The sequence below is a fragment of the Neltuma alba genome, unplaced genomic scaffold (assembly GCF_004799145.2).
Source record: "Neltuma alba isolate B1F8T4 unplaced genomic scaffold, ASM479914v2 tig00011479_pilon, whole genome shotgun sequence".
Taxonomy (NCBI): domain Eukaryota; kingdom Viridiplantae; phylum Streptophyta; class Magnoliopsida; order Fabales; family Fabaceae; genus Neltuma; species Neltuma alba.
In genome coordinates this window covers 161,627-187,980 of record NW_021636148.1, presented here as the reverse complement: position 1 = coordinate 187,980, position 26,354 = coordinate 161,627, and the positions used below count along the sequence as shown (strand labels likewise).

The 26,354-nt window shown below is 34.2% G+C and overlaps 3 protein-coding genes across 7 annotated transcripts; 2 read left to right on the top strand and 1 right to left on the bottom strand.

The window, feature by feature from the left end:
* The first annotated feature begins 760 nt into the window (after positions 1–760).
* Positions 761–6,149, top strand: LOC114713913 (probable alpha,alpha-trehalose-phosphate synthase [UDP-forming] 9). Of its 4 annotated transcripts, none has more exons than XM_028898591.1 (5): positions 761–867; positions 1,187–1,245; positions 2,887–4,916; positions 5,027–5,300; positions 5,400–6,149. In XM_028898591.1, the coding sequence occupies exons 3-5, from the start codon at positions 2,929–2,931 to the stop codon at positions 5,721–5,723; spliced, it is 2,586 nt and encodes an 861-aa protein (XP_028754424.1). In that variant the 5' UTR covers positions 761–867; positions 1,187–1,245; positions 2,887–2,928; the 3' UTR covers positions 5,724–6,149. The 4 variants fall into 4 exon arrangements, with proteins under 4 accessions (XP_028754424.1, XP_028754425.1, XP_028754426.1 ...); XM_028898592.1 differs by having other exon boundaries at positions 2,884–4,916; XM_028898593.1 differs by having other exon boundaries at positions 1,187–1,275.
* Positions 6,150–12,050: 5,901 nt separating this feature from the next.
* Positions 12,051–15,905, top strand: LOC114713885 (uncharacterized). The gene is made up of 7 exons (XM_028898553.1): positions 12,051–12,192; positions 12,297–12,377; positions 12,495–12,671; positions 13,532–13,702; positions 13,965–14,177; positions 14,258–14,346; positions 14,760–15,905. The coding sequence occupies exons 3-7, from the start codon at positions 12,512–12,514 to the stop codon at positions 15,447–15,449; spliced, it is 1,323 nt and encodes a 440-aa protein (XP_028754386.1). The 5' UTR covers positions 12,051–12,192; positions 12,297–12,377; positions 12,495–12,511; the 3' UTR covers positions 15,450–15,905.
* Positions 15,906–16,794: 889 nt separating this feature from the next.
* Positions 16,795–21,023, bottom strand: LOC114713909 (uncharacterized). 2 transcript variants are annotated; one of them, XM_028898586.1, is made up of 6 exons: positions 20,924–21,023; positions 20,640–20,810; positions 20,396–20,557; positions 19,755–19,949; positions 17,667–17,767; positions 16,795–17,454 (listed from the first exon to the last, which is right to left on the bottom strand). In XM_028898586.1, exons 1-6 carry the CDS (start codon positions 20,985–20,987, stop codon positions 17,344–17,346), a joined length of 804 nt encoding a protein of 267 aa, XP_028754419.1. In that variant the 5' UTR covers positions 20,988–21,023; the 3' UTR covers positions 16,795–17,343. The 2 variants fall into 2 exon arrangements, with proteins under 2 accessions (XP_028754419.1, XP_028754418.1); XM_028898585.1 differs by having other exon boundaries at positions 16,795–17,450.
* Between the last annotated feature and the right edge of the window lie 5,331 nt (positions 21,024–26,354).

Here is a 26,354-nt window from a genome sequence, read left to right as displayed (position 1 = left end):
TTTAAATTATTTAAGCAAAATAATCATGAAGCACAAGCTGTTTACTTAAATAATTAAGCAGATCTCCAATGATGGATAAGGTTATTTATATAATAAATAAATAAATAAATCCCATATATATGGCTATAGGATTAGGTGTCTTGGTGAAAAATGAACTCTACTTACCTACTTGCAATAAGATATTCAACCCCACTTATATTACAATAAAACACATTAAAGTACTTCAATTTTTTTTGGCACAATACTATTATAGTAGCATTTAGACAATTTAAATTAAATTTACCGTCGCAAAAATTGTCGTATATATATAAATTAAAAAGAAACAATAATAAATTTTTATATTTATTTTTGATTAATTTATAATTATAAATATGTAATAAATAAAAAGTCTTATTTAATTAAAACCTACTACATGGGAACCAGAACGGTACGGCAAGCATCTAAAATGCGTACGATTAAAATAAAGAATATTCATAATTTTAGATGCAAGAGAAGGGTAAAATGGTCAATGCACATTGAAGGTGATGGCGAAACCGAACCGTGGTTACAAAAGCAAACTCCAGTAAAAATCTGAGAGACTATCTGTAGTCTTGCAATATCCAACTTGTCAACCAGAAAGATACATTTTTGGGGGGGAAAAAAAAAGAAAAAAGAAGTAAAACTCTATCCACAAAGCCATAATGTTCCCCAAGCTATTAAAAATCTCGCTCTAGCGATTCTGTTTATTCTTTCTTCCGTTTGCATTCTCCTCACCTTCTTCTGTTCATGTCCCAAGGAGCCTTCATTTCCCTCGTCTTCTTTCTCTCTCGTCACTTTTGATATTCCTCTTGAAGTTTATCCTCAACCGCATCGTCGATCGCTGGCGAGGTTGGCCTTTGAACTTGTGTTTTTCCCCAGTGCCTGTTTTTCTTTTCTGGGTTTCTGGTCTGTCATTGGAGTTGGTTCTGTGTAGTTTTCGTAGGTTCTGTTTTATTTGGGGCTGCCGTTTCTGTTTTTATCCTTTGCTTGTGGTTTTTTTGGTTGTTGAGCCTTTCATTTTTTTTTTCCTCTTCCCTTGAAAGTTTCCTTGGCAACCAAGCAGTTTTTGTTTGCGATCTTTTGGATTTGAAATCTGTTTTGATGCTTGTATAGCCTGTGGTTTTGCGGTATTCCTTCACCCTGTGGCTTGACGTTGACGTTTTGGCAGGGAGCTGATGATCAAGCGTTGTGGAAGTTTCGTAATGTGACGAGAGCTTGAACTCGCTGGTACGAGTCTCAACTCGTATTTTCATTTGTGTAAGGTTTTAGTCGGGTGTCGATTACTAATTTGTAAAACCCGAAATTTGCATTTCTTTGCTTTCGTGTTGGCGGAGCGGATTTACATATCGACATGCTATGATTTTGAGTTTTTGGGATATTTCTGTCCTCTTTTATTTCTCACTTGTCAGGCCGTCACGATCATGCCCTGGATCCTAACTTTATCTGCCTTTTTTAAGAACAAAAAAAAAAAAAACTTGCTGGAAAATTCTTGTTGAGGAGATGACTAAGGTTTAACAGAACGATTTTGTCGGGTTTGAACAATTATAAACAGGAAAACGCGTAACCGCTTTGCCATATGATTTTGTCGGGCTAGATGTGGCTTCAAGCGCTTTTCTCTTAGTGATTCCATCCTACTCTTCAATCCTTGTCGTTTTGTTTCTATTTCTAAACCTACTTTTGGACCTTAAGGCCTTGAGAGTTGACATGTCATCTCAGCACGCCAGAAGGCATGATAGAGGGCAGGATGTTATGAGAAAGTAGGGTATCTAGCATTTCGCAATGTAATATGACTTCTTTTACAATTTTTACATAATTTTCCTGTGCACAAATAGTAATTATCTTTTGTAGTTTTTACTTTTTCTTTTTTGACCTGTAAGTAGACTTCTAAGATAGCCGTTGAGGCGGCTTTCAATTGTCCAATCAATGCCACAAAATCGGGTTGAATATTTGCTGATGAGGTGTCAACCATCTGTGAGAGAATCTCTTATGAGTAATGCATTGAGATACTTTGGTGATATGATGGCTTAATTGGTTATCAAAGTCAGTCAATTTTTCTTGCGTCAATTTGTGGTCTGGGATTTATGTTAAGATGGAAGATATATTTCACAACAGAATAGAGAGTTCGGTAAACGTGGAAGTGTTTTGATAATAGCTCGCTATGACCTGGGGGGCTTTAATTGTCTTTATCAAAGTGATATCTGTGATATTGAACCCGATTTCATGAGAAGAATGTCAAAATTTTGTTTTGAATGTTGATATTGAGAAGGCTATGCTTATCTGACGTATTTTGACTCACGCCAAGAAGTTCACATCGATGGATTATCAATAACATGGGCTTTTTTTAGTTTTTTAGGTTTTTTTTTTTTAAAATTTAGGGGGGGGGGGGGGAGTGGCTTATATGATAAATATCTTTGTTACTGCAATCACGACGAACCTTGTTAGCTTGAGTTGAACTTTTCTGCACTTAAATCCATGTGCCTTAAAGGGAGCATTCCTACTTGAATTGTTGCTGGCCAATGATCGACTATCATTTTCATCTGAACTATTGTCGTCTTCTGGTGCTTGTTCTGTAGCCATCGTATCTTTGGTGCATCTTCTAGGTCTTCTGCATTTTGCCAACTAGTTTACTTTATCCAAAAGTAAAACGCTATTTTCAGTTGATATGAAGATTATGGGTAATTTGTTCAAGCCTGTAGAGGCCTGAACTATGAATATGTGCAGTCACAGTAAGTGTGATGATAGATAATATCTGCATAATTATTTGTTCATTCAATTTACAATATGCCCTTGTCATCTGTTAGTTGGAGATGATTGAACAATTATCTGAAGAATCCTTCATAGATTGTGTCTTTTGGTATTTGTTAATAGGAAGAAGAAAGCTATTAATGAAAAGTTTCCCTTCCACTGGCCATGGCATCAAGATCATTTGCTAATCTCCTAGACTTAGCAAGTGGAGACCTATTGGCTATTCCTCACACCCCAAGAACTCTTCCAAGGATTGTTACAGTTCCAGGGATTATTTCAGAACTGGATCGTCAAGGTTGTAATGATGGGGATTCAGATGTCAGCTCTTCTGGGTGTCGAGAGAGGAAAATCATTGTGGCAAACATGCTGCCATTGCAGGCTAAAAGGGACCTGCAAACTTCTAAATGGTGCTTCAGCTTGGATGATGATTCAATTTTATTGCAACTAAAAGATGGGTTTTCTTCTGATACTGAGGTGATCTATGTGGGGTCTCTCAAGGTTGAAATAGAGTCCAGTGAGCAGGATGAGGTTGCTCAGAAATTAATGGAAGACTTCAATTGCGTGCCTACTTTTTTACCTCATGATCTCCAGAAAAAGTTTTATCTTGGCTTTTGTAAGCAGCAGCTGTGGCCTCTCTTTCATTATATGCTACCTATGTGCCCAGATCATGGTGATCGCTTTGACCGCACGCTTTGGCAGGCTTATGTTTCTGCTAACAAAATATTTGCAGATAAGGTTATGGAAATAATTAATCCTGATGATGATTTTGTTTGGGTTCATGACTATCACTTGATGGTGTTGCCTACATTTCTGAGGAAGAGATTTAATCGAGTTAAACTTGGTTTCTTCCTTCATAGTCCCTTCCCTTCATCTGAAATTTACCGAACCTTGCCAGTACGAGATGAAATTCTCAGGGGATTGTTGAACTCTGACTTAATTGGTTTTCACACATTTGATTACGCTCGACACTTCCTCTCTTGTTGCAGTAGAATGCTGGGTCTGGACTATGAATCTAAGCGGGGACACATAGGACTTGATTATTTTGGCCGCACTATATTTATCAAGATTTTGCCTGTAGGCATTCACATTGGTAGGCTTGAATCTGTATTAGATCTTTCCTCTACATCTGCTAAAATAAAAGAAATCCAGGAAGAGTTTAAGGGTAGGAAAGTGATTCTTGGTATTGATGATATGGATATTTTTAAGGGCATCAGCTTGAAACTACTAGCTCTGGAGCAGCTGCTTCATCAGCATCCTGATTTGCTGGGCAAGATTGTACTAGTTCAAATTGTGAATCCTGCCAGGGGTTCTGGGAAGGATGTTCAGGAAGCAAAGAAGGAAACATATTTAATTGCCCAGAGGATCAATGGTACTTATGGTTCACCTCATTATCAACCAGTTATTCTCATTGACCGTCCTGTTCCTCGTTTTGAGAAGAGTGCCTATTATGCTGTAGCAGAATGTTGCATTGTCAATGCTGTGAGGGATGGCATGAACTTGGTCCCTTACAAATACGTTGTCTGCAGACAAGGAACTTCAAAACTGGATCAAGCATTGGGTAGAAAAAATGATGCTCCTCATACAAGCATGCTTGTTGTGTCAGAGTTTATTGGCTGTTCACCTTCCTTAAGTGGAGCAATTAGGGTTAACCCCTGGGATATAGATGCTGTTGCGGAAGCTTTGAATTTGGCAATTACAATGAATGATTCAGAGAAGAAATTGCGGCATGAGAAGCACTATCGGTATGTCAGCTCCCATGATGTGGCTTATTGGGCTCGTAGTTTTATGCAAGATTTGGAGAGAGCATGCAAAGATCATTACACCAAGAGGTGCTGGGGATTTGGTCTGGGCCTAGGGTTCAGAGTTGTTTCTCTTACTCCTGGATTCAGGAAGTTGTCTGTTGATCACATTGTTTCAGCATACAAGAGAACCAATAGAAGGGCCATATTTCTTGATTATGATGGTACTGTTGTACCACAATCTTCCATAAATAAAACCCCCAGCCTTGAAGTCATATCTGTTCTGAATACTTTGTGTAATGATCCCAAGAACACTGTGTTCATTGTTAGTGGGAGGGGAAGGGATTCGTTGAGCGATTGGTTTGCTTCATGCAAATTGCTGGGACTTGCTGCTGAACATGGGTATTTCTTAAGGTATGTCACTCAAGTGCTATAAAGATTATTGCCACATACTTTTTTATCATCCTCTACACCCAGTCTAGAAATATATTTGTTGAAGTGTTTATTCCCCTTGTTATCTGCAGGTGGAGTAGTTCCTCCCCATGGGAGACAAGTCACCTGTCTGCTGACCTTGATTGGAAAAATGCCGTGGAACCTATAATGAGGTCATACATAGAAGCAACTGATGGATCTAATATTGAAATTAAGGAAAGTGCACTGGTATGGCATCATCAAGATGCTGACCCTGATTTTGGTTCTTGCCAAGCCAAAGAACTGTTGAATCACCTTGAAAGCGTGCTTGCTAATGAGCCGGCTGTTGTTAAGAGGGGCCAACATATTGTTGAAGTTAAGCCACAGGTGTGAAAATTTTTAACTCCTCCCTAACCCTTGACTGCTTGCTTTTTTTATGTCAGAAGCTGGAATAGGCTTATCCAAGTCTCTTTTTCCTTTGCGCAGGGAGTAAGCAAGGGTTTGGTAGCTGAAAAGGTTCTTATGACTATGGTCAATGATGGAGATCCGCCAGATTTTGTTATGTGCATTGGGGATGATAGGTCTGATGAAGACATGTTTGAGGGCATACTAAGGACAATCTCTTGTCCATCATTGCCAGTTGCTCCAGAGATCTTTGCCTGCACCGTTGGCCAGAAGCCTAGCAAGGCCAAGTATTATCTTGATGATGCTGCTGAAGTGGTAAAATTGCTTCAGGGCCTTGGTATTGCATCAAATCCCAAGCCGAGGCATTTAGCCCATTTCCAGGTTTCTTTTGAGAGCACGGTTTGAGTTGTGGTCTGAGCAAGAAGGCACAATTGGTTTTTCTTTTTTATTAACTATATGCTGCTTCCGGGATTCTTCACCCATGAGAGAGAAAATTTTTGATTGACATTAGCTGAACGCATGGGGGGACATTGTTGTAGCAGAGCTAATTCTTCCTTGTCACCTGAATTGGTTTACTTGGCTTCTCAAAGCGAAGGTTTTTGTTAAAATAGTACAGTTCAGGGATGAGTCCACAATTCTTCCTCTGTATATGTTAACTTCGATTTCTGTACTTGCTGGTGCCTCTCACTGCTGAAACTTTTTCAGATTTTAGATTAGACTCCGTTTGTGTTTTGTCAGTATTGTGGGCACCAGTCACTTGTATAGATATACTTCTGTTACAATACAAAATGGTCAGTTTGGTTTGACAACTGTTTGCCTTGATATGGTGGGTAATCTACGGCTAAAAAAAAAAAAAATTGGGGGAATGGGGTGAAACATTCAGGCATTTTGGTACATGGTACGTAATTTTTTAGCAACAAGGTACGTGGTACATTAGTGATGTAAACTTTCACTGATATAGAATGAGGCAATTGACAACTAGCAAGGGTGACCCAAGTGGATATTCCCAGAAGTGGGGTCCACCTCAGTCCACCATCGTTGATCCTGCTGTAGAGGCGCATGATATGCTATAAACACTCACAAGTAGTTCGTTGGTGAAGTAGAGTTTCGTCCGGACTTGTGGCCAGAGAACTTCTGAGGCTGAAGATGAATGACATCATGATAGTTAACAATCTAGTAGAAATTCCCGTGTCCTTGCAACATACAGAAGGTGCCCCAAGAATATTAAAAAATTTATTATTTAAATCAGTAGCTTATCACCCCAATAATTGAATCAAAAGGGATTAATAACAGTCCAGTGGACTGAAATGGCCGTCGGTGTGGAGGTTTCTTTGTAAGTAGTCACTAAACGACAGAAGGCACCAAGACGAATATGTTGAGCCAGTTGAGTGACTGTTGCTTTCTTTAGATCTCTTAGCTGTATGTATATCTGAAGAGTCATCCACAAAAAAGCCACACCCCTCGTGATATTTTTAATTCAAGCACTTTTCATGCGCGCGCGCACACATATGGAAAGTAGACAGATGAAAAAAATAATGTTATTTTTACCAAGAAAGATCTGGGAGAGAAACACGGCAAAAAAACAGAAGGCTTATTTCAACATGCTGCTATAGTATGAAGTGTTACATGAAGATGGAGCGTGCATTGGAACTCAGGAACGTGACCATACTTTGGAACAGTACGCACCAGAGCCCTAGGAATGTCAGTATATATATCTATAGATGGTCACTGCAACAATTGATCAATACGATTTTGATTTGTTTGTTGCATCTAGTTGAAGCTGAGCAAGACAACCTCTGTTTTCTTTGTTTTCTTTAAGAATGCTTATGGAACAGAGGAAATAACAGAATTAAAAAAATATGGGCATGTTTGTTTGTGTTGTTGCAGTGTTGTTTTGTTTTGTTTTGTTTTGTTTTTTTTCTACCATAGGGATTATAAAAATGTCGAATCTGACACGGAATATTGTGAACATCACCAGTCTCATCACATGGCATGGCATAATTGCCAGCTTGCTCTGCCCTGTGTTGCCATTGTCAGATCCTCCGCCCTATGATAGCCTTCAATACAATCACACATTATCACACCAATAAGTTCAACTCCCACTTCTGTCTTCTTCCCCTGCATCATCACGTGTAGTATAATAATGACAGTAATTGTATTTCATGAAAAATTATTCATATATATACTATTATGTAATAATATACAGAACAGTGTTGATGGGAACTGAGGTTGATTCTTCTTCTGCAAATGAATGAATCAGTATAGTTATGGTTTTCTGGAGATTTTAGGTAGCGGTTGGAGTTAAAACTAAGAGACAGAGGAAAAGAGCAGAGAGAGGGGGACAGTGACACAGGCTCATTGGTTCATTCATTGAATTCTAGTGCTGGAATTTGGACCACAAAACCATTTCTGAAAAAGGATTCAGTAGGAGCCAAAGCTAGTACTTGGGATGGCATAGCTTGGTCACAGAGAAATTCTGTTTAATGAATCTAAATTCGCCATATATGTTTCTTAGGATGTGCTTCAAAGTTGAAATCACATCTACCACTCATCTGCTCTTCAAAACTCGGTTTTAATGGAAGCAACCGACCAAACATGGTTTTGGTAGGTATCGGATATGTTTTCAAATACACACTAATTTGTCCCACTTGAAAATTTAGAAAGTACAGCCATACCTTAACCACACACGCACACACACAAAAGAGGGAAAAAAAAGTTCCAGATGGTTTCATTTTATAGAGGTTAATTCCTAGTGAGATAATTAATTTAAAAATATTAAACAAATTAGTTAAATTAATTATTTATAATGTATATGTACTTTCCTAAACGGTCATTTTTAATCATGTGCGTCATAACTACTCTTAATGAAAAGTGGGAACTTCTTACAGTCAATAGGGATACTTTGGCATAAAAATTATAAATTTAAAAGATAAAATGGATTGTGATCTTATATTTAAAATTAAATTTTATCCCAACTATTTTTATATTAAGAATTGGATGTGATATTATATTTGTCACCCTTAAATATTAGTTAAAGCATTAAGATTGTTGTAGAATTAAAATTGATTACTCTTATCAATTACACTACATTACTTCACTCCGCTGTTATATTAATTTCCGCCTTTCACGTCTTCCTTTTGGAAAAGCAGGAGCATCACATGGCTGTTTTTTCTTTTCTTGCCCCACTATTGAACAATCCTATTTGCGGTATAAATTATTCAAATTTAAATTCCTTATATATGTATACTATCTCCGGTCTTAAATATAAGAGCTAGTTAACTAATTTGAGTAGATTAAATAAATAAGTTAAGTTAGTTATTTAGGTGTTGTCATTGCTAACATATCCTTATTAATCAAGTGTATTAGCTTGAATTATTATTATTACAAAGACTAATTTGAGGGGGGAAAAAGATAAATATGGCAAACAAGGTGGATTGGTGTTTTATATTTAGGATCAAAATAAAAGTCAAACAAACTCTTATATTAAAAACCGGAGATAGTAAAAGTAAAATACAAGCCTCGCCTATGAATTTGACAGATATTTTAATTATAACATAGAAACTGTATGTTAACTTAATAAAAGTTTATTGGCTATAACTATTATTAATAAAAGAACAATCTTGAAAAAAAGGATAAATATGAGAAACAAAATGAATTGGGGTCTTATATTTGGAATCAAAATAAAAATCAAATAAGGTCTTACATTAAGAACCGAAGGTAGTATTAATTTTCAGAGAGGCAATGAGGGTAATAAAAAATTAAAACTAAATTAAAACATGACATGTATACTTTCCAAATTCAAAACATAGCAATTAAATTAACTCTATTTTGTAAGTTACTGTTTGATGTTTGATTATTAAATACTACCTCATGTTCTTAATATAAAAGCTCATTTGACTTTTATTTTGATCTTAACCCAAATCTACCTTATTTCTCATATTTATCTATTTTTTTAAAGATAGTCCTTATGATAATAGTAATTTTGGCCAATATATTTTATTAGCAAAAATATTTTAAAAAAGATAATACCTATTTATTATAAACAAATAATTAATTTTTTAATCTATTTAAAAGTTAGCTCTTATATTTAATAACTGGACGTGGTAACATTTTTTCTAAATACCTTCGTACTCATCCTTCAATGTAGTATTAGCGAGAATGGACATTTTCAATTATTGAAAAACTGTACCTCTAAAAATATTAAAATAAATTAGCAGCGAATGAGATGTAGTAATTACACAGGAATTTGTGTCGGAAACCAAATAGAAAATCATGAAACGATAAGCAATCCGAGGCGGAATCACAAACCCATCGACTGACTATCTTTCTATTTACGCATGAGCATATTAGTGTGCGTGTACGTGTCCATCCGAGTTCGTAAGAGAATTGTATCAAAATTTAATTTTTTGAAAATAAATATTACTCTTTTGGTCCTTAATAAGACTCATTTAACTAATTTAATTAACTAAGAAATTAGGTAAATATGACATGTTTTTTCCTAAAATACCATAATCAATCTTTCTTAAACTCTTTTTTCTTTTTTATTTGATTATGGTTGAGGGAATATCCCTAGGGATAATTTAGAGAAAATTGATAAATATGATAAATTAGTCTTAGAATTAAAATCAAACTCAATAATTGAGTCTTATATTGAGGATCGAAAAAATATGAAATGCCACTTCCAAATACTACCCCGCTTCCCAGTTATTATTACAAGGATCAATAAGCTAATTCATACAATCATACATACTAAGAAATTATATTCCTCCCCATAAAATAAATCTTATATTTATGATTACACTATAAAAAGAATTTTATATATGAAACCAGAGAAGTATTATTAAATGTTTCCAAAAGAATAAATTTTTTCAAACGTACTCTTATAACAAATTTTGAAGAGCTAGTAAAACGTTGTTTGCATGGGTAATAATAATTTGTAACTAGAGGTAAACTAGAAAAAATTTATTAATGACCTTGTTGACCCTTTGCAATAAGGACCATAATTTGCTCCTAGAACCTCTTATAACAAGAATTAGAAAAAGTAAATTAGTTTTTATATTCAAGACTCGAGTTAATATCCTGCAATTCAAGATTGAAGTTACTCTTTGCAATTTAATGCCATTTCTCATAAATTATGTATTCCACTGCTTAATATAAATCACTTAAAACATATTCTGACATTTTAAGAAGGTATTAAATTGACAAAATTTTGTAATTTTATTTTTATTAGAGTTCTCTTTCTCTATATATTTTCAAATTATTCTTATGTCTCTTTTTTCAATAAGATTTTAATAAGGATAAAATTTAAAAACAAGCACTGAATATATTGCAAGTAATTTATATTTAGAATCAAAATTTTTTTCTACAAGTGACTGATCTTTAAAATTGAAGTCGAAAGTATTATGAATATTAAGTCGCCTTTTTTTTTTTTAGTGAACTAAGTCTTCCTTAGTTGTTTCTTTAGTTGGATTAAAATTTTAAAAATGGATTATTTGTTAAAAATATTTAATTTTTTGTCGTGATAATATTTTTGTACGAGTATGAAATTGACAAAATTTTGTAATTTTATTTTTATTAGAGTTCTCTTTCTCTATATATTTTCAAATTATTCTTATGTCTCTTTTTTCAATAAGATTTTAATAAGGATAAAATTTAAAAACAAGCACTGAATATATTGCAAGTAATTTATATTTAGAATCAAAATTTTTTTCTACAAGTGACTGATCTTTAAAATTGAAGTAGAAAGTATTATGATATTAAGTCGCCTTTTTTTTTTTTCAAGTGAACTAAGTCTTCCTTAGTTGTTTCTTTAGTTGGATTAAAATTTTAAAAATGGATTATTTGTTAAAAATATTTAATTTTTTGTCGTGATAATATTTTTGTATGATGACTTTTTTTTGTTGTCATTGCACACCTGTAGTACTCTTTGCGGTGGCTTCATTCGAATCACAATCTCGAGAGATATTTGACGTGATTAAGCCATGAGGCTTTTACCGTTTTACGTATTTACGTAGGATGAATATATTTTGTTCTGCATGAATTTGTAAAATGAAGACATTAATCTTTCCTATATATACTACTTTCGATTCTAATTATAAGAGCTAGTTGACTAACTTGAAGAAATTAAAAAATAAATTAAATTAGTTATTTATAATAAATAAATGTTATCTTTCCTAAAATATTCTTACTAATCAAGTATATTGGTTTATAACTACCATTATGAGAAGGATTACTTTGAAAAAATATATAAATAGGAGGATAAAGTAAATTATAATTTATATTTAAGACCAAAATAAAAATTAAATAAAATTTTATATTAAGATCAGAGGTAGTACTATATACTAATATTTTTTTTTTTTAGTATATTAATAAAAAGTTGTGAATAATATAGTAATACGTAATCATCCCTTATGGACACGTGATTATTAAATAAAAAGAATCATAAAATCAAATTGAATTTAAGACATTAATGGCGGTATACACGATTCTCTCTCCCAACGCAGGCCCCTGGTGCTCCTCTCATGCTTTTTTTCCCATCTTTTTTGCTTTTCCTTTTTTCTGCTGTCTCTTTGCCTTTTCCCATTTCTCGCCATTCACTCCACACTCTCCACTCCAACCCACAGCTTGCCTTCCCAGCCCCCAAAACCCAGAAAGCCTCTCTGTTTTCTCACCTTCAAGCTTTTCCCTTTCTCTTCTGCAGCTATGTATTAGGGTTCCCGTCATTGCTAAGAGCTTGCATTTCCCAGCTTCAAAGCAACTCCTTCGTGCTTCATTTCGCTTTTCAATCAATGGCTAGGAATCTGTTTGTGTTGGTTCTTACGGTTCTGGTTTTATTGGCGGCGTCACTTCCGCAGCTTCCACTACTTCCCTGCCAGTAAGTCTGTCACCTGTGTTGTTGGCTTCTTACATTTCACTAACCTGGTGGTTTTCGAGCTAAAATTTTGTTGAACTTCGGCTTTGCATCTGTGTTTTCTTCAGAGATTGTTAGTGGATTTCTCTCGAATGCCGTGCCTGCTTTCACGAAATGGCTGTGGTCACTCAAAGCTACGACCAAAACAGGTATAGATCTAGCGCAATGCTGCTCACATTTCCTCATAACTTCTTTCTCCTCTTCTTCGTCCGGTGATTGTTGATCGTAACTGAAATGCTGATTTGATTGTTTTGTTCACTTTGCAGCGGTTTCTGGCCGGCCGATGATGAAGTTTGAAGGTGGATACACTGTTGAGACTGTGTTTGATGGAAGCAAGCTTGGAATCGAGCCTTATGCTGTTGAGCTGCTGCCCAATGGAGAGCTTCTGATTCTAGATTCAGCTAATAGTAACATTTACAGGATTTCCTCGTCCCTTTCTCTGTGTAAGTGTGCCGACTGTGATCGCTTATCATTCTGACTACTTGCTCAAGTTCACTAATTTTTTGTCACTGTCGCTGATTCTGTCAGCGATAAAACCAAACGACCTCTTTCGCTCATTTAGGGAGACTTGATGTTTGATTGATGTGATTTGAGCATAGCTAACTTCTCCTCCTCATGATCCCTTCCTTACATTGCATTCCGTTGATTAATGTCCACATATATTTAACTTACTCTGAATTTGGAATAAATTAGCTTCTGCTTTTCCGAACTTGTTCTTTCAGCCAGGACAACGCTGGCAAATTCGTATGCTTTTTTCTTTATCGTAGGTCACCGCAACACTTCTCCCGAATTTTTTGCAAATGAGTAATTCTGCAACTTGGGCGGCAGTCTTTTGTCTCTGTAATTCTGAGACTGCTATATGCAAATGCCACATAATTACTTGATAAAGTTATCTGATTAGGACCTACTATAAGCTCATTCTCACATGTTTTGTTTTTGTTTTTTGTCGCTAAAATTCTCGCATGCTTCATTCCATCAGCTTAAGTATCTAAATTCTGCAACTTTGAGGATCTTGCATTATTGCTTCACTGATTAACAGAAAAGCAATGTGTGACTGTGCTACCCCCTTCCCATTAGGAGAGAAAACCTACAATTAGGAAGGCAATGTGCATCCAAGATCGTTTCATTTACATTTCTTTCTTCCTATATATCAAATATGGCCTCATGTCTCTCTAGTTTATGCTTGAGCTTCGTGATGATGTAAAACATACCTGTAGTGTAATTCTATAGAGCTTGACTTATTGGTAAATTACTCTGGTAGAGATTTGCTTTACAATTATATTTGCTTATATCAATTCTGCAGATAGTAGACCGAAGCTGGTAGCAGGATCTGCTGAAGGATATTCTGGACATGTTGATGGGAGGGTCAGGGAGGCCAGGATGAACCACCCAAAGGGAATAACAGTTGATGATCGAGGAAATATCTATGTTGCAGATACTATGAATATGGCAATTAGGAAAATCAGCGATTCAGGTAGGCATTTGGTTGTTAATACTTGGAATAATATTTTGAACCGTTCCTAAGTATGGCTATTCATGTGATATCTATTGGACCCTTTAATTCAAAGATGGCTACCCAGATAATAATGAACATAGTTTCCTTTCTAGAAATTCTTGACAACATGCACGCACGCACGCGTCCTCTCATCAGGGTTTTTGGTTAAATAATATTAAAATTGTATGTTTTTTCAGAGTTGAGTCAGGTAAGAATTTCCTATTAAGATCTTTATTTGCAGGGGTCACAACAATTGCTGGAGGAAAATGGAGCCGTGGAGGAGGCCATGTTGATGGGCCAAGTGAAGAAGCTAAATTTTCTAATGACTTTGATGTGGTTTATGTTGGAAGTAGTTGTTCTCTTCTTGTCATAGACAGAGGAAACCAAGCCATCAGAGAGATTCAGCTCCATTTCGATGACTGTGCTTATCAATATGGAAGCGGGTTTCCACTAGGTAAACTAAATCAGCACAGGTCCTAATTCTGAGAAATTCTGGTGATCAGAAATTGAGGTTGACTCCTTTCGATGTTTTAGGGATTGCAATGCTGGTTGGGGCTGGCTTCTTTGGCTACATGTTGGCTTTGCTGCAACGAAGACTTGGTACAATTGTAGCATCCCAGGATGTGAGTTCTTTAGCTCTTGACTTTCACTTTTGGTATTATATTACATGAGGCAGTTAAGGAGCACGCAATGACCTAGTGGATGTTAAATAAGTATGATTCTTCATGTTAATACTATTGTGACTAAATTTAAATGAAATAGATCTCCAGAAATGTTTTTAAAAAATGCTGTTTCAATCTTACAATAAAACGAGTTTGTCATTCCAGTCCAGAATCATGTTACAGCTTTTAAGCGATCATTTCTTAACCATGTGATACCTTTCACAATGCCCGTATGGCATCCTAGTGCTGCAGATGTACAGTGAAGATCTAGGCCACTTTTGATATTCAGAAACTTCTAGTCAATTCTGCTTGAATATCTTCCCAAAGATGAAAAAAATGGCTGCCATTAATGATTTTATGCTTTGCTCTTGTAGGATCAAAGTCCAACAATGCCCGGAATTTCTTCTAGTCCATACAAGAAGCCCTTGAAATCTGTCAGACCTCCTTTGATTCCGTCTGAGAACGAACCTGAGAAGCAAGAGGAGGGTTTCTTTGGATCTCTGGGGAAGCTTCTTGCCAATGCTGGGGCATCAATCGTGGAGATCATGGGAGGATTATTTCCTGGTTTTAGGAAAAAACCGGCGATCTATCAATTTCAGAGCCAGCCATTGCTCCATCAGCCACAAAAGCACACAAATGCTTGGCCTGTGCAGGAAAGTTTCGTGATTCCTGATGAAGATGAGCCGCCTTCAATTGACACCAGAGCCCCGACCCCTCGAAAAACCTATCCTTTCATGTCCAAGGATGCTGAAAAAATGCAACAACTTCGGCAAAGCCGAGCTTTCTACAGTGGATGGGACGGAGATATTCAGCAGCCGCAACATCAACAATACCAGCAGCAACAGAAACATCATCATCGCCATGAATACAGGTCATCAATCCCCCATACCTATTATGAGCAAAGCAACGAGACAACAAACGAAATCGTATTTGGGGCTGTGCAGGAGCAAAAAGGGAAGAAGGAATCCGTGGTAATCAAGCCTGTGGATTATGGCGAGTCATTGTATGATCATCACAACATTCGATCTAGAATTAACTACATGGGATATCCCCCCAGGTATTGAGTATATATACATTAGGAAGTTTAAGAGTATTGTAAAGACTGAGTTCCAGCTTGATTATATAGGAGGAGGGAGGAGGTCGACATAAAGTACAGTTAGTGTAATGGGATTTTAGTAAGGAGAAGCTCATCTTCGTACTATGAATTGTTTGCTCACAGTTTTGCCAAGTAGTTGGGTCAATGGAGGGGTGTGGACAAATTGGCAATCTCTGAGGGTGGGATCAAAGAAATTTTGGGATCCTTTTTCTTCAGTGATGAAGTTGTCAAGTTCATAAATCTATGAAAGAAAATTATAATATAGTACCTAGTTTTCTTGTTTTTATTTCCATTTAACTTTGAGCTATTTATTGGTGTGTGGTGACTGAAGATACTATGCACTCCACATTATTATGATGTGGACTGGCACTGGGAGTTGTGATTTGTGAGAGTTGCAATAATTGACTATGGATTGTAATGCTAACGTGACGGCGGACCCCGGCCAGGGTGTATGAAGTCTAAATTTCCACCCCCACTCGTCTGCAAGTGGCTACAATTTTCTAAAGAAAATCGATTACGATGTGACCTGTTTGGTTCTTTCGATGTCTCTTTATTTTTCTTTTTGTGGTTGTAATGATATGACTGTGCCTCTTCCTTTATGTCTGGGTTCCACAATTATTTTTTTTTTATAAAAAAATTGTCATTGATGTAATTAACTTCTTGCTGTTTATTTCTATCAATTTCAGATTTTTTAAAATGTTTATAAAATATGAATAATTAGAATGTGAATTTTATTATTCTAAATTATATGTATACCGTATGGCACGACTTGTAAGTTTTATATTATATATATAGAGATGTTATGTATAGATTCAAGGTAAGACTTTAAAAAATTACATTCTAATTTTATACAAATTAAATAAAATATATCTATAATCTTAAGGGGAAATGACGTGATCTTAAGCTTAACTGCTCAACAAGTCCACATTTTCCGTGCAAACTGTGGTCAAAATATCTTCCTGATAGATAGATAATGTGGATAAAAGAGAGAGGGTAAATTGGATAAATCCTCCACCAGTCTACCGCACTGTCACTTTAGCATCGCTTTGTTACAGTGATGCATTCTATAAAAGAAAATCTCAATAGCAAATTAATTATTTCGTTATGTTTCAGACTTTTAGTTTCCAATAAAAAAATCTTAAAACTTTTGTAGCTTTATCTAATTTAGTAATTTACTAGTACTAACTAGCTAGCGGGAATTTTAACGTAGAATCCGAAAAATGACAACGATTCAAAATCAAGAAGTGTAACTTGTTAGAATTTTTTATTTTATATCTAGATGTGCTATTCATATACATTATTGTTACTAATAATTTTTTTGCCTGCAATTATTACTACTAATACTAATAATTACAATAATACCGTCATACTAAACAAAAACATGTTTAACTTATAGACTCGCTTTTAGAGTAAATCCAAGAGAAGTGAAAGCAATTTAACCGACAGAATTCTAAGCTGATGGTCCTAGGTGGTAAGTTTATGCACACACGTTACATAATATAGACTAGAAAGTTGAGTTATAAACAACTGCTCATCTCCTCTTCACCAAACCATAGTTACTACTCATAGACGACTCTGGCAGTAAAACTCTATCTTTTGGTGTCTCTGCAAAGCCCACGTCATCATCTTTCTCTATGTTATCAGCTCCAATGCAGTCTGCACTAATCAAATCTCTCAGTTGATTATCGTACTTGCTTGGCTCTTTTACCTCACAACTGTAGGAATCTAAATCTATCAGAGGCCTTTGCTCAATGCAAGGTCTAGGAGAAGCTGCTCTGTTTATTCTAAACATAAGAAAAAGATGAGAGAGACTCAGACTCCAGAGTTTCTTCAAGAAGCTTATAAATGAAGAGATATTACTGTTAACAGCTTCGCTTTTGATGGCGAAGCAGTGTGTCGCTACTATCTTCCCCAGATTGATTAGGGAGTTCTTCCATGTCCCCATGATCAAGACGACCCTGGAGCCTTGCTGTCTACAAAATTCATCAAGTCAAAAATTGAGACCTTTGGTGAAACATGGCCTTCAGAGATATGTTGGTCAAATAATCAGTCAAGAATATGAATATAGCAATGACAAAGCAGGTCCCACTTAAGAGTTTAGATTTTATTTATGATTCGCTTGATTTATCTATATCTTTGGATGACTTCTGCTAAGAAAGAGTTTTTCTGAAATGTTTGGACTTACACGAGAATTGATACAAGGGCGGACTGCAACAAAATAGATTACGCCCAGGCACAGGAGTCCAAGCACCACACCCAGAGTCCAAGCACGCACTGTACCAAGCCCTGAGCAAAAGAAATAATTTCAAGTATTCGTTCAAATTAAACTATAGTAGTTAGAGTTAGACAGAGGAAAGGGAAGTAAGTAAACATTTAAGCAAGACATAGTCATACAAGACTCTTAAAAAGCCCCCTAGAAGGTAAAGAAGGCAATGGATTGTTCTGAATTAGTCATCAACAATAAAGGATATATCTGCACATGAAGAAGCTCATAATTTTTCTTACGAAAAAAAAAAAAACACTTCAGAAAATATAAGCAGTGCAGGTTTGAAGTTTGGAGTAATAGGAGAATAAGGAGTACGGACAGGGTAATATAGTGTTTGGCTCAAAAGAGGGAAGGGGAGGAGAGGGGTTTTAATGGAATGGAAGGCACTTTAATATTGTCTTTTGTATTAATGAGGGGAGAGGGAAGGGGAGGGATTTTTTATGATCTGATAAGAGTGCAACAGTTACCATTCCCTCCCCCCCGGCTTGGGAATATTAAAAACTAATTACAGGCATATTAGTCACAATAAACTAAAATATTACCCTTTTCCTCCAAATCCCCCCAATTTGGGAGGGGAGGATAATGAGGGGAGAGGAGGAATTAATTACAGGCATATTAGTCACAATAAACTAAAATATTACCCTTTCCCTCCAAATCCCTCCAATTTGGGAGGGGAGGATAATGAGGGGAGAGGAGGAAAAATCTTTAAAAATTTTCCCCCACTCCTAAAAATCTTAGCAACCCAAACAAGGGGAGAGGAGCAAAATTCCTCCTACTCCCTTTCCCCTCATGCCAAACGAGACCTAAGGGAAAATGGCATCTAAGGACTCAAACTCTGCAACATTGACATTAAAGAACTTCAAAATTCGAAATTTCTTTGTAAAACCAGACGACCTAAACTTTATCCTGCAAGGAGGAAAAAAATTTCAACAGAAGTGCATCTTTAGTCTTCTAACTTTATCGAAGTTTTTAGTTTGGTCTCTTATTTGTACAAAAGTATACTTAAAATTTTAGTGTCTTGCTTTTTTTGGTTAATGAAACTATGTTAGGATTAGAGGACTAAAAGGACACTTTATAAAATTAAGGAAATCTTATGTGAAGTTGAAAGACCATAGGTACACTTTTGCCAAAGATCCCTAATAACTAGTGGAGGCGTAAATGGTTATGTTAGAAGAATGGGTGACTTCAAGAAGCAGGAGTAATAACTTCAAAAATATACAAGTGCTAATGACTTAAGTATTGGTAACAAACACGAAACACTGATAACTTTAAGAAACATAAGTAACCGTTGCTTAAACAATGAGCAGCGGCTTGATAAATACGGGAAGTAACATTCGGAAGGGTGAACAGTAATGTCAACTCCCCAAAATTACAAGAGGTATTTCCGCCCTTGCAGGGATAAATTCAGTTCCATTGGTCCTTCTGAAGATTTAAGTTTTTAAGATCCTTCAATCTGAATTACAAAGTTAAAGTCCTTAGACCTCATTTTCTCCAGAAATAAAGGAAAGCAGCATTAACTGTAATAGTATCATGAGTACAAACAAGCACCACACTGCCTAACAGGTTGTAAATGAACATTCAGGCTAAGGGTAATTTTGGTATAACACCAAACATGGTACAAATTTCAGAGGTCGCCTTTTGTTCCCCAAAACACAGGAAGAAGTGCTGGTTTAATGAGTACTCAATACGTTATTAGGATTAAAAAAATGAGCTTGTAGAAAATGTGGTAAATAGAGGTAATTCAGATCTTCTAGATTTTTTTTTAAAAAAAATGAATCTAAAGGGCAACTTCAGAGAGAGAGATAGTGAGGAAATAATGGATGAGCATAATGATGAGATGTCTACCCCACATGCAATAACATTTTTTTGTATCAATCTTCCTCCGAATGCACAAATACATGAATGGAGAAAATCCAATTTGACACAGAGGGAAATGAAAATGTGAAAAGTGAAAGGCCTTATCACACACTAGGCGAAATTTATATGCTCCAAATTTCCAAGTCTGACCTGATTGAGGAGGAGTACAGTCTTCCTTCTTCAAATTAATTTGGCGAACTAATCGATTGCCATGATCAGAAACCAGTAAAAGGCATCTGCTAGGAATGAATGCTAGCTCATAATCATCTGAAAATGTTGCATTTTGGGCTGGCCCATCTTTTCTACCTTTCTCACGTGAGAAACCCCCAGCAATTGTGGTTACCCCTAGTCATGATCCAAAAACATTAAAGGAATGCCATAAATTGCATTTGAGAACAATTATTTTTGCCAGTTTTATGCAAAGTTAATATTAGAGCTCAGAATCATTAACACCTGAGCATGTGCAAATGCTTCCAATTCCCAGAATCCCAGTGTTTGGCCTTTATTCTTCATGCCAGAGTTTATGCAAGTGCAGTTAAGTACATGATCTCTTTAGTTATATTCTTTCTTTCCCATTTATTTATGTCGCTTTTAAAAACATAGTTGCTATTTTCAAGAACGCATGCAGTCTCAATCTAATTTCCTCCCTCTTTTCATTTGTTGTGCACGTACAGATAGCAATACAAATAAAACAAGTAATGAAAGGGACAAAAGGAACTTAAATCTGCAACATAGGATGATCAATTAACAAAAGCGTAGATTGATTGGTGGAAGGTTACGCGTAAGGATACCAGAGCGGCTTATTTTTCTGATAACGCGGTTGGTCCTATCAGCAACATACACGTTCCCGTTCAAATCAGCAGCAAAGCTTCTGGGTTTGTCAAATTGAGCAGAACCTACCCCACCGTCCGAATATCCCGCTTCAGAACCAGCAAACCTTTTAACAACATTATCTGCAAGACCTCAACGGAAAACAGTCATTCCAGAACAAAAAAGGAGAAAACTTTAACACCCCCAGTTGGAGAAAGACGATACCTTGGGATGTGGGAAACTGTACGGTATAGAAAGCACTATTGACATGATCGAGAACGAGAAGATCGGACGATCCGGGAAGCTGAAGCACGGAATGAGGGTAGATGTTGAGCTTGTTACCGTCGATGACGGTGGTCACCGTGTAGCCATCTTCAAGGATGACCTCCGCCGAAACTGAACAACGGGGGGTTTTCAAAAAAAAAGAAAATTAGAAGTCTGAGAATAAAACAATCAAATTTCAAACGAAATAAATGAACTGCGGATGATGATAATTTTGATGATGTTACCGTGAAGTGAGACGATGTAGACAAGGAGACAGAGAGGAACCGTAAGAAACACACAGGAAGCCATGGAAAGCACAAAGAAAGCAGTGAGTGTCCCTTGCTAGCAGAAGCAAAGTGCACAAATAAAAAGTTGGCAAAAAAAAAAAAAAGTGCACAAATAAAAATGTGTTTTAATAGTATTATGAGCACACTTTAGCACTTTCACTGTGCATGACTTATTTGCATTGTAAACTGTGCAAATTGATTAATTGATATTAATGTGAGTAATATCAAGGAATCAAATTCGTTGGCAAAAATAATCAAAACAAAAGGATAAAGAGGCCAATGCTTCGCGCTTAAGGATGCAGGGCGGAAGACCGAATATTTGTGATATCAGAGTCAACATCAAGTTTTGTTCTGCCCATTAAAAAAGAAAAAAAAAAAAAAATCTCCGCAATCGTGCCTTTTCTTTTCCAACATTTTTCAGTAGTCGCATAAAAATTAAAAATTTTGCTAAAATTTTAGGATGCTGCAAGTATGAAGGTGTGTTTGCCATCCTTCAAAAGAAATTTAAAATTTTTTTTATATAAGTTGAGATAAATTTTTTTATGTATTTATTCTGTATTCCATAAAATTATTTTTAAAAAGCTAATTTAAACACTTTTTACTACTACAATTTGGATAGTTGAATTTGAGAAAGTTTACATGAATTGTCTATCGTCAAAAAATATAAAGTTTTATCAAATTGTTATTGGGTATTTTTGGCCAACAAAGTATTATTTGGTTTTAAAGATACAACAATAATATAAAGTAGGGATAACAAATAAGAAGATGTTGAGATCGATGCATGTTTAATCCATAAAATGTGAGATTAGTAATAAATACGTATAAAGAAGAGTTAGCCTGCATTCCAAAATTAAAAAAAAAAAAAAAGGGTTGGTCCAGTACTCCTCTAGTCATATTTATAAGGTATTTTCAACACATTTTACATAGGCCAAGAAAAATATTAAACTGTATTAACTCTTCATTAAAATATATCAAATTTTCAATTTTACATTCATTTAATACATACACCTTTAAAAAAAATAATTATCTATAATATAATAAATAAAGAATAATATAATATATTCTTGATAAAAATTTAATAAAGTTACTTATAAATAGGATAAAAAAAACTTTTTTTCTCTGTCCTATAAATAGAACAAGAGGAGTATTTAATATGGAGGAAATGATGTTGGCCAAAAAAAAATATGGAGAAAATTGAAGACACTAACGAAGAGGGTTTCACTTATCAGTTTTAAGTCACACGAGGCTGGTAAAAAAAAAAAAAGTCACGTGAGAAAAGGTCAAAAAAATCACTAATATGGAGGAAATTAAAGGCACTGGTGTGATAAAAGCTTTTGCCCTTGATATGGCACGTGTCATCACTGCTCGTTCGGACACAAGGGAATTGAATGACATATGGCTCCGTTTGGCGGGACAGTTAAAATTCCTTATAAACATATTTCACGTCAATCGAGATAAAATTTTTTTACATATTTGTTTCGTATTCTGTAAATCACTATTGAAAAGCAATTTATAAGTTACTTATAAGTTGTTCCAAACAAACAGATAATAACATGAATTGTGGAGAAAATCAAAGAAAAGGTAAAAATAAAAAATAAAAGAGAATACTTAATAAAATTATTGAACAATATATTTTGGTGAATAATATATCTAAATATTTGATTGTTAATAAAGCATGACTAAAATTGAGAATTTGTTTGCTAATACTCCTTGCTCAATTTCATAATATTGGTTCTAGAGGATGTCCAATTTCATAATAATGGCATCAGGCGCAACAAAGTACCATGCTTCGCTATAAATAAATAATCTTTTGATCCTTAATATAAAATGTAAGACCTAATTAATTAATTTGAGTAGACTAAAAATGTTAGTTGAATCGTTTAATATAATTTTTTTTTTCTGAAAACACCTTTAGCATCTTCTTTAATTTCTTTCTTTTATTTCTTATCTGATTATTGTTGGGAAATATTAGTAAGGCTAATTTGAAGGAAAAAAATAGATAAACATCTAAAATAAGTTTTATAACTTTCTAATTAGGATCTATATTAAGTATTGTAGCAGTAATAATTAGGTACGAGTTCTGCATGGTATGAGTACTCTGTTTTTTTCAGCCCTTCCCCCTCCGCAGAGTCACCGTCCTTTTTCTTCAATCCTCCGCTTTAAGACTTTATTTTGGATAGAGAAAAATAAGAAGAGAAGAATATTATCAAGGAAAAACTTTTAAATTTTAGGAGTTTTTCCCCCCTAGTATTCTGTCCTCTCTATTTCTATTCCCACTCGAAATAAGGAGAAAGGTGTAATGATATATATGCTATAATCAAATGGCAGGAAATAGAATGGAAATATGATAACGTGGTATTATTATTAGCAGTATTAAATAAGGTATGGACAATAAAGCATTATTATAAATATGAAAAAAATGACATAAAAAATAGTTGAAAATTATAATATCTCAATTCAAACACATGTACTTAAGAATTCAAAATCCTAGATGAAGAAGTGGTGTTTGATATAGTATATTGTAAATATAGTTGAATAACTAAAATGTCTTTATATCCGTGAATTTTTTTAAAAAAAAACTCTAAAATTTATCATTGCCAATATGTTTATTATCATTAGTTGTTTAACACTTATGATTGTCAGTTCACAACTTATTAATAAATAATCTGCATTATCTGTACGTTCATTTCACAATTTGTTAAAAAAATTTTTGCTACAATGACAGTTTTGTCATTTAATTATATTTACAAAATACGTGATTAGGTATCATTTCCTTTTCCTGTGATTTTAAAGCCTTAGGCATTTAAAGTGAAATATTGTAATTTTCAACTTTTTTTATACCATTCTTTTTTTTTGTAAATATTCCGTAACCCCCCCCCCTAATGTGTCATGGAAAAACAACGGAGGACTTGTTCAATATGTTTTTTCCCCTAATAAGTATACCGAGCAGACACAAGTATTACTGTATTATCATTGGTCCTGTAATCAATCAATATAAATATGTAATTCACAGGAAGTAATACTGTTTACAAATCGTGGTTAATGTAACTTAAAAAATTTATTCGTGACAATTTTATAGTATTACTTTCAATCCTTAATATAAAACTTAATTAACTGATTTGAAAAAATTAATTAAATTAAATAAATTATTTTAAAATATTATATTTATTATTATTTTTAAACTAATTCGTCTAACTTATAAATTGATAATATAATCTAATAATACGTGTACTTGTTTCAAAAAGATTATATAACATATGTTATAATTAAATAATTTTTAAGTTTTTTAAAATTAGTTAGCTGAGTATTATATTATATTAATGACTAAAAAGAGTAATATTTGGCTGCATAGGCATTAATGTGGTTTTTTTTTTAAAAGGAAAACTGTTTTTGGTGTTTGAGGGGAACGCAAAACAGGCTGGTGATCGCAAAGGTAAGTGAAGGGCGATGCCCACGTGAAAGCCATCCATAAAAATTTGTGATATTAGCAATACATAAAAATATAGGTTAAATAATCTAAAAATACCAATACACACAAGATAACAGCACAATCAAAACTAAACATTAATCACCACACAAAGTTAGTAGATAACTTAGAACCAGCATCATTCATATACTATAGTTATACAATCATGCAAATAACACAATACATCAATCCACAGCGAGTTAGGAACATCAAAACTCAAAACCAACATGCATTTTATGATGCAAAATGACAATAAAAACTAAATTATTTGCAGCATTATCAAAAGAATATAAAATATACTACTTTCAATCTTTAATATAAGAGCAAGTTGACTAATTTGAATAGATTAAGAAAATTTATTAAATTAGTTATTCGTAATAAATAGATGTTATCTTTCTTAAAATACCCTTACTAATCATGTGTATTAGTTAGAACTACAATTTAATAAAATTTTTAACATATGTAACTACTATAATGATTATTTTTTTAAAAAAATAAATATATATAAGAGATAAGATGAATTAAAATTTTATATTTAAACCTAAATTAAAAATAAAACTAGTTCTGATATTAAAAATTTACATTAGTATTGAGAGTTAGTTCACTAAAACAAGTTGCCTTTCCGGAGTCACACACGAAAAACATTCTCCGCAAGGCGAGGGACAATTCTTGAATCGCCAGTGACGGGAGAAACCGAGAAACCACAAAGCATACGTGTCAACGCAAAGAACTACAACGTTTCATGTGAGCCCTGATCACAGCCAATCAAATTCAAGTATTCAACCCATGAGCTCGCCTGTCTTGTGACAACGGATCCCGCCATTTCTGCACGCATCCAAATTACTGTGGAGAAATTGCAAATAAAAACTCCATAATATGTAAAATTACGATTCAGGATTCTCAATTTAAAAAATAGTAAATAAAGACCCAGTCCTATTTTTGTAAATATGAAATTGTGATGAAATGTCTAAAATGCCTTTCTGCCAAATGACAAGTTGACAATAAGAGATGACAATTTCAGTAAACCAAATCACAACTTGGCTAAGGGTATACCAAATAACGAGTTGATTATGAGAAATGATAAGTTCATCTTAACAAATAAAATTTCAGTAAACCAAATCATAATTTGGTTGAGGGATATTTCAAACATTTCATCTACTTTTCATATTGGCAAAAGTGAAACCAGGTCATTAATTGCTATTTTCCATATTTAAGATCCCAAATCACAAGTTTACATATTAAGGAGTCTTTATTTACAATTTTTCCAATTACTTTACATAACTATAAATGAAGATATAATTAATTTGTAAGTTATTTTTTCAACCCAAAAAAAAATAAGAGAACTAAATGGACGAGAAAAATTAGGAAAAGAAATTTTTTTAATAAACTCAATTTAAAAAATAAAAGAATAAAAGAAATAGTGTAAAAAAATGTTGATTAATTTTTAATAGTTTGGACAAGTCCTTTAATGAGAATTATGTCTTCTAATGTATGTAATTTAGTATATTAATAGTAAATTATGGATTTTCTTAACGCTTGAGGGTGTTTGGTTCATAAGAAAAATATTTTTTAAAATTGTTTTCATTCAGTTTGAGTAAAACTCCTATAAAATATTTACTTCGTATATCTTAAAATTATTTTTAGAACTATAATTTGGTTTCCATCTAAACATCTATTCAATCTAAATTTTATTTAAATATTTCATAAATTTTGTCTTTTAATTTCCAAAATAAACGCAGCCTATCTTATTTTGAGGAAAAAATTCGACATGGACTTTTATTGGAATTTATTAATATCATTTATATGTTATATTATATTATTAAAATCTAAACAAATCTTACAAGAAATAAATAATTAATTACTCGTGCATAATTTCACGGTGGTGTCACTCTGCGGGGTGGCCGGTCCTGTAAACGCCTAAAA